Source organism: Daktulosphaira vitifoliae, unplaced genomic scaffold, assembly GCF_025091365.1.
Source record: "Daktulosphaira vitifoliae isolate Bord-2020 unplaced genomic scaffold, ASM2509136v1 Scaffold_411, whole genome shotgun sequence".
Lineage (NCBI taxonomy): Eukaryota > Metazoa > Arthropoda > Insecta > Hemiptera > Phylloxeridae > Daktulosphaira > Daktulosphaira vitifoliae.
In genome coordinates, this window is record NW_026099976.1 from 1,912 (window position 1) to 11,119 (window position 9,208).

General features: G+C 25.2%; 1 protein-coding gene across 1 annotated transcript; it reads right to left on the reverse strand.

Annotated features, from left to right (window-relative positions):
• Window positions 1-3,167: 3,167 nt before the first annotated feature.
• On the reverse strand, window positions 3,168-7,997 carry LOC126909462 (uncharacterized). The gene is made up of 5 exons (XM_050691885.1): window positions 7,259-7,997; window positions 6,417-6,705; window positions 6,013-6,286; window positions 5,877-5,970; window positions 3,168-3,743 (listed from the first exon to the last, which is right to left on the reverse strand). The coding sequence occupies exons 1-5, from the start codon at window positions 7,842-7,844 to the stop codon at window positions 3,598-3,600; spliced, it is 1,389 nt and encodes a 462-aa protein (XP_050547842.1). The 5' UTR covers window positions 7,845-7,997; the 3' UTR covers window positions 3,168-3,597.
• Between the last annotated feature and the right edge of the window lie 1,211 nt (window positions 7,998-9,208).

The following is a 9,208-nucleotide window of genomic DNA, read 5'->3' on the forward strand; positions in this document are numbered from 1 at the left end:
ATACGTCAAAAGATCACAAATCGTATCTAGTCGAAGACATTACCCTTAAAAATTGAAAAAAATTCCCTCGTTCCCCGTAAATGGGGGAAACCTCCAAAAAAATTACAAATTTAAAAATCGCTAATTTTCGAAATTTTTTCAATTTTTTTTATCTAAAAGTGCCATAACTTTTTCAAAAATAAATATATCAATATAATTATTTTGTATATAGATGCATAATATCATTACCTTTCATTTGGTATATTTTTTTAANATTTTTTAAAATTAAACACTATTTAAAGATTTGCATCGAAGCGTTTTTTTTTTATAGTGATTTTAATCACTGTCAGATATCATTATACTTGATCCAACTATGCCACGTCACCACTGTGCCGCGACCCCCCTGTGCTGGGTTTTTTTAAACTATATTTATTATAACTTGTCATTTGTCACCCGTACTTCCCTATTCGTCTAAGTATAATAATGAGTAAAACATCATAACGAATATGCGTTATTTCTGATCCAAATGTTTTGTTATTGTTTGTAATATAAAGATGTATAAAAATAATATTATTATAAGAAAGGGCTATATGAGGTAGAGCACGAGTCAATTATCTAATTAATAAATATATTTTATGGGGTACTTGGTTCGAGGGTTCAAAAATAATAAGGTTATTAAAATAATTTACGGTATGAAATTATTATGTTGATATTTTAAATAGTGTACAAATGTTCCTTTTAAAACACCTGATCGCCTGATCACATGATACAGTGTTTTGGTATTTTTTCAATGAAAGTTGTCTTTATACGACATCAGTTCCCCTTTACGTTATTACCTCTAAACGTCATTAGTTCACTTGTGCGACATTAGTTCACCCGTACGTCATCATGTCCATCCGACATTACTTCACTTGTACATCTACGTCACGTGTTTTGATAAATTTTTGTGAGTATGGTTAGAGGCGGTACTTCGTATATTGGGATGGTGTCCCATCATGTGTGGACCTGTTTATACATGTGATAAAGAATATATTTTTGTTCGCCATTGCGGGCGATGTTTCGAGGGCGGTTTTACACGATCCTATGATACGATTTTACCTGGTACCATATTGTTATGTTTTCCATGAATGCAGTTGCATAATATACCGTATACGTATATTAAAAATTCACTCACCACGCTTTGTATAAGTTGGGGGGATATTTAATTCCATAAAAATAAAATTTTTATAGTCAAAAATCAAATAAGTCTTTTTATATTATTGTTGTCAATACAGAATTTGTAAAGTCTGGTTCATTGCTATTGGAATTTGCATAGTTGGAAAATGTTTCTTGTTTACGAATAAATTTTTTCACGGACTCTTGATTTGATGTGTCCATTTTTTGTTTTAGTAAATAATTTACCATTTTCTCCATTTATGATTGACTTGATATTTTAGAATATGTTGATTTTTGAACAATAGTTTCATAAATACTGAATTGTAGTATTTGTAGCTTTAATGTGTTTTTACTAGTTAAAGTAATTCTACAATCTTTATTAAATATTGATTGTAATATCAACAAGTTTTCTGAATTGTAAAATGCTTTTGAAATGATTATTTCATCGAATAGAGTATTTGAATAAACTTACGTTCTTTGAAATTGATGTAAAATTGTCTGGTGGTGTAAGGGATACGTATTTGTATTTCATCTGTCTGTATGCTGCTGCTTGTACTTTTTCTTCTTTATATGACATCGTAGATGTATTTTTGGACTTGTGGGTTCAGAAGAAGCTCTATTCAATATGATTGCCTGAACTGACTGCAACGAGAATAGCTTGAAAAAAACGTTAAATGTTTGTGTATTTTACATGTTTTATACCGCGTAAACACGTTTACGAAAATATAAACCAATAAAAAACGAGTTTTAATTTAAATAGAGGAGGTATTTTGAAAAATACCAAAACACTCGATTAGGCAATCAGGTGATCAGGTGTTTTAGAAGGAACATTTATACACTACTGCACTAATGCACCAACACAGCCTTGCTCACTAACAAATCATTAAATTACAGTGGAAGTGAATTTTTTTCTTAATTATTTTTAAGTTAGAAAAAAATTCAAAGTTCTTTTGATTTTTATCTTATTAAAATTCAATAACAGTAATAATGATCAACGACCTATCACTGTAGTCTCTCCTCGTGAGAAGAAATTTCTTATTCATATTAAAATTATTTTACTAAATGATTTTTTTGTGGCTAGCATTTATTTTCTTAGCTATCGATTGACCTATTTTTATTTTTATGATAAAAATGCAAACAAATATTGAATTTTTCTGATAAATTTACTGTATAATTGACTTAATAGTAATTGTAAAATATATTGACTGCATATTAATCTTAATAATATCATTTTTTAATTCTCATAAAGTTTTCTATTTAATGATGTCAATTTCAAACTTGCAAGTTTTGCTCAAATTCAAAAAAAAATTTTTAAGACTATTACTAGAGATCACAAAACCATTTCGCAGACTATATAAAGTCATTAAAATAAAATTTAAAAAATTTGTTCGTGGTTAAAACTTTATATCAAATCTATGCCGATATACATTGAACTTACGCATTAGGCATTTTAATACATTTTGTCACCGATTGAATACTTTTGGTGATAGAATAATTTCAACACGTAATACATATTGATATTTATTATCTACTTATTTTTTATTACATACTTTATACACTATAAAAAGCTATAAGGTTAAATTGCATGTCTCTATTGATTATAATTATTAGAAACTATGTAAGGTGACTCAAATGACTAAATAGTTGCATAGAAATATCACGACTTTCACAACTTATACAACTGTGTATAATACTTTCAAATAGGATATAAGCAGTGTCCATTTCTTGCCTTTTATTACCTTCTATTCTTGCCTACATTCCTATACATCAGATGAGCTTCTACAAGCAGATCTATTAACTTTAATTATTATTATTGTCAGTTGTCATATTCCTACTCATCCCTGCGACCGTTCGCTGCCAGATCATTATTCAAAGATTATTCCATTATAATAATTCATCGATGTTGTGATATTTCATCACCATATTTAAACATTTTTATTATATAATAATTATTTATGTCTACACTCTTGACCGTTTGAGCGTAAATTTTAATTAATTAACTAATTAATTAATTTGATTAATACTACTGGAAATTAAACACAACCCTTAAAATATAAAACTCATTAAATACAGAGTGATTTATTTATCATGAACACACGTGTATAATTATTTTTTACTATTAGGTAAAGAATGACTTAAATAAAATTTTGATTAATCGATAACAAGTTTTGTATTTTTACTTTTTGAGTTGGTTTATTTCTTCAACATTTCCTGGTTCCCCCATCAACACGAATCTCGACATGTTCATATAAAACAAATAGATGTTATATTATAACATCATTTAAACTGCATTTTTTGAAAATTAAAATGATGAACTTAAATGCCCTTTTATTCAATTTAAATCAATTAACTACTTTAGTTGTTCATATATTAAAGTTAAATAAATTTTTACAATTATTTGTTGATTTGTTAATATTATTTAAAAATAAATGTATAATGATTTATTATATTTTAAATTAAATTTTAAATGTCCGCAATGTTCAGATTTTTAAAGATTTGAGGATTTATTATTTCGGGTAACATAATGTTTTCGTAAAAGTTAATTAGTTTATTTTTCATATTATCGTTCCAAAAATCGTCATCTCGAAGAATTTTACTATAGACTATACCTAAAAAAGTAAAATAATAGCATTTTATAGTAAACATATTTTTTTAATTTTATATAGATTTTTGAGAAAATTATATAGTAATTTTTGACCACAACAACTGTTGTCAAATCTAGTGTCAATGGGATAATTATTACACGGGTGACAATAGATATTAAATTAGTAGGAACACAAATACAATTTCCAAATACAGCATAATATATTCCGAAGATAATGGAATGCCGGACACACAGTAATCAAAAATTATAGTTAGTTTAGCTAAACCTAAATTATCAAAAATAGTTTTAATGATTTATTATGTGATTTTTTTATATATCAATATTGAAAACAATATATACAGGGTGATTTTTTTATCATAACCCACTCAATTACTTACAGAATAATAGTAATTAAAAATTTTTTTTTTATTATTATCTTTAGTTACACATTATTCTTGAATTATTAACTATGTAATAGTTTTTAAGTTCATCCCTTATGCCTGATAAGGGTGTCAACTTTGTTTTTTTAAATGGGAACACATATTTTAAATTTAATAAAGTGTTTGAGTTTTTAATTTAATAGCAAATGGCATTTGAATTTTTATTAAAACTTAATTTGTTTATTAGATATAAACATTTAAAGTTTCAAATTTTTGAGTTAATATATAGGTATAATACACAAGGGATTACAAATACAGGTAGCTAATTAGTTTTTTATGATATTGCTATCACATTCACGGATTGTTTATTATCAATTATGACTATCAATAGATATACTTTTTGTATTGTCAGTTAGTGTATTTATAAACTCACAACAATGTACCTTACTATCATTGATAATAACAATGCTGTGTACCTGCTAATATCGATGTCATAAAAAATCAATTAGCTACCTGTATTTGTAATCCCTTGTGTATTATACCTATATATTAACTCAAAAATTTGAAACTTTAAATGTTTATATCTAATAAACAAATTAAGTTTTATTAAAAATTCAAATGCCATTTATTATTGAATTAAAAACTCAAACATTTTATTAAATTAAAAATATGTGTTACCATTTAAAAAAACAAAGTTGACACCCTTACCAGGCATAAGGGATGAACTTAAAAAGTATTACATAGTTAATAATTCAAGAATAATGTGTAACTAAAGATAGTAATAAAAAAAATTTTTTAAATTATTATTATTCTGTAAGTAATTTAGTGGGTTATGATAAAAAAATCACCCTGTAGAGTTTAAATATAATAATTTGATGATTTTTCTGAATAAAAAAGTCTAAATAAAAAAAAAGTGAGTATTTGTTCGACCAATTTTTAGTGTACCTTTACGTACATTTTTCAAACATAGCCAAAATACTATAATTTATTGCATTTTATTTTTAATATAAAAAAATATATTTTTTGCACAATAAAAAAAAATTATTTTTAAAACTAAATATAAATTTCAATTATTAATCTAAAACTAAAAAATATATTCAACTTGAAAAGCCTCAACAATTACTAAAAATTCGTTGATATATATTTTGAGAACAACTTTACTATCATCAGCGCTAAATTCACGAATTTAGAACTGATAATGTTTACCGCTAAACATATGCATAATTTTTCTGAAAATATGTTTTAATTATTTTTAATAAATGAAATATAATGTTTATTTTAATTGTCGATCTTAAAAACCCTTAGGTTTTGAAAACTAATAATACATTTGAAATCATATATTTTCTTATGTCATATTAAAATTATGATTTTTAAAATCATTGCGTCTCATTGTACCTCTTTGATAAAACATAGAGAAAAGAAATTTTCAATATTTTGTTGGTATAAGTTCAGACAATGTAATTTTTATTAAAGAGCAGTGTACTCCACTGAGTTCCGGTTGAGTAGATATGTTCCCTACATACTAATTTTATTCATAATAAATATTCGTAAAAACTCGAATGACCCATTTATTTTTACGAGAATATTGCAAGAAACTTTTTATTAAATTTAATTTATTTATACTTTTTATAAAAACAAAATGCAAAACTCAGAAACAAATTTTTTTTAAATTTATTTTCACTAACGCCTGGCAATATCTGTCCATTTAGAGGTGTCTTAGATATCTGATAAAAGTTTACTACGTAATGTTGATATAATAATGAAATGACTTTTAATACCTTTAGGTGTCCAAATAATTAAATAACAATACTGTCTCTGTGTAATATGCAGTTCTCCTTGTATTTGATAAAAAATTTCACTGGTACGTTTTATTAAAAGATCTCCATTTTTGTTGTAATGCACATANCGTTTTAGTAAAAGATCTCCATTTTTGTTGTAATGCACATATTTTATCACTTTATGTTTAATAGCATTTTCGGGGGTCATTTCTTTAGCGTTAAAAGGACATTTTATTTCGACAATACCATCTTTTTCAATTAAACCATCGGGTCGAGTTGATAAAAAATTTAAGTTTTCATCAATAAATACACCACATTCTAAAATCTGAATGCCCATTCTCTTTTCAAAAAGTTCTTTTGCCTTTTGCTCACTAATTTTGCCATATTTAAAAGTATTTCTATAATGCGTACTGAAAAATTAGTAATATGAATGATATCATCAATATCATCAATGATCAGAATGTTAGCTAATGTACTTTTCGTACAAAAACTATTTGAAATTACTATAAAGACTAATAATAATTTTTTAATACTACTTACGAAATAGTATTTTCAGCCTCAGAGATCTCAGATTTTTCAATCGGAATGCGCATTACTATTCTCAAGATTGCTTCTTTGCTTGATGTTTGTTGAAATTTACACACTCGATAAAAATGAAATGCTGATAGATGTTTCTTGCGTTCTTTTAGAAACGATTCACTATTACCGTAATATATTGAATTTATCCTTAGTGTATCATTATCAGATTTAATTAATTTTAAACTTTGTAGAAAATCTTTTTTCTTATTTTCATATTCTTTATCCATAGGTACTCCCTTTTTGCTAACTGCTACATTTTTCGAAAAATGAAGAGTCAATTAAAGTAAAATTGAATTATATAACGGTTAACATTTAAATTTTGAGATCATTATGATGAAAAAAGATTCATATAATTAAAATAAATGTTATATTATAACATTATATTAATAAACAAAAATTAATATGAAAGTGTGATGTGACCCTCTCACTATACTAATTTCCTAAGTCATAATGAAATTGCATCAAGTCGATCGTTTTAATTAATTAATATTTTTTTTCATTACAAAATTATTGAATTTTCAATATTTTCCAAAAAAAATTAGTGTCATATCCCTAAACACATGGTTGGTATTTAGGGATATGACACTAATTTTGTAGCTCATAAATAAGTAGATATGAAATTGTCAAATGTAATATTATACATTTTTATATTCATTAAATTTTATTCANCATAAATAAGTAGATAAGAAATTGTCATATGTAATATTATACATTTTTATATTCATTAAATTTTATTCATCAACATACGAGAATATTAGTTTGTTTAATCAATTTTATTAGTATTACTACATCATATTAATTACCTTTGTAAATAAAATCATGAGAAATATTTGTCATTTCTATTACGCAAGGGATATTTGTTATTAAAAATATATTCTTCACAAAATTTTTGACATTTTCTTGAATAAAAAATTGTATACTTTTTCCTTCGAGAGTATTACATTTGAATGAAATAATAAATTTTAAAAATTCATTATTTTTTTTACAATTATCGCAAAATTCATTCATTGAAGATAGTAACGCAGAATTACTTAAATGTGTTAGACTGACATCCAATGTATCTTTTTTTTGTTGTTGAAGTCTCGTTACATCAAAAATACACATTGCAAAATCATATTGACAAGGATTAACAACAAATTTGCCATAAATAAAAAATGAAATCATTCTAGATGTGTAGCAACTTACATGTTGATAATTTATTTTAAAAATGTGTTTTGGATTTTCATTTTTAGCCCAAATATCATTTTTGAACACTTCTAAAATTTGAAGACATAAAAATATGTGAAAACACTCTAAAGACTCTAATTCTTTTTTTAATTTGTTTAAGCTTGATTTTTTTTTTTGTCTACACTCATAATCGTCTTTACAAGATATTGATAACATCTTCATGTCATATCGATTTATTTGCGAATGATTAATAAATTTTTGATTTTTCCCATAGACCAATGATTTGATATCATTATTAATAGTACTGACAACTCGTAAAAATGAATAGTCAAATATGGTGTCATAATCAGGTGGCTGAAATCAAATTGTAAATTATTGACAAAAAATATAATAATGATAATAAAAGAAGCAGTATAAAGTTTAATCTGAATCTAAAATGAGACTAGTGACTAAGTGATAGAAGTATCACAACTTAAGAGGGATAATTATCTTCACAGAATTAAAGAAGGGAAAGTAAATTAGACTCCTCTCTTCTCTACAAAAACCTTTTTAGCATCGATGCGAAGCTGAGAAGGTATTAATTTTACTATGATGTGTTTTTTTTTTGTGTCTGTTACCACTTTTTCTCAGCTCTCACCGAACGGATTTCTTCCAACGATACGTCAAAAGATCACAAATCGTATCTAGTCGAAGACATTACCCTCAAAAATTGAAAAAATTTCCCTCGTTCCCCGTAAATGGGGGAAACCTCCAAAAAAAATTACTAATTTAAATTTCGCTAATTTTCGAAATTTTTTCTCTCTTTTCTTCAAAAATCTTGTTTACATTTTGTTATTATCAAATTATTAAAAATAATTAAATTAACTTTTATTAAACATAAAATAAATTTTAAATCGTTGGTATCTGTTCATTAGGGTGGTCCTTATTTATAATTAGTGATTATTTTTTCAAACAAATTTGATGCCAAGTGATTGGAATTTTGTTCTATATAGCATAAAGAAAATATTACTGAATTTTGAGCGTTCTAGGTCAACCCCTTCAAGTGCTTCAAAGAGGTTGAAAATTGACAAAATGGTGTAGATAAAAACTGTTTAATTTTATTATTCGTAAAAACATTTTTTTTTTTTGGTTTTTAACGTTTATCTCTATATAATTGCAAATCCGAATATATTGCATCTACAAAATTTTTTTTAAAAAATTATGCATAAAAAACAGTAATACCGTAATTTTTTGTAGTACTTCANTTTTTAAAAAATTATGCATAAAAAACAGTAATACCGTAATTTTTTGTAGTACTTCAATTTCAGTGTAAAAATTTAAAAAATAATCAATGTTTCAATGTATTTTGTTAAAATCTGATTTTAAAACGATTTTATTGCGATGAAACATTTTTTACTAAACTGGCTTTAGAGAATTCTTGATATTTTTTTCTGTACTCTCAACCGACTTCTCTAATAAATAAATTATTATTTGATGAATAATAATAGAGAGTTTAATAATAATTGAATTTGAAAGGTTACAAATATATAAAAATCAAATTAATTGGCCGCAACGAAAAATTTGTAACTTTCATGGCGTTTTACAAA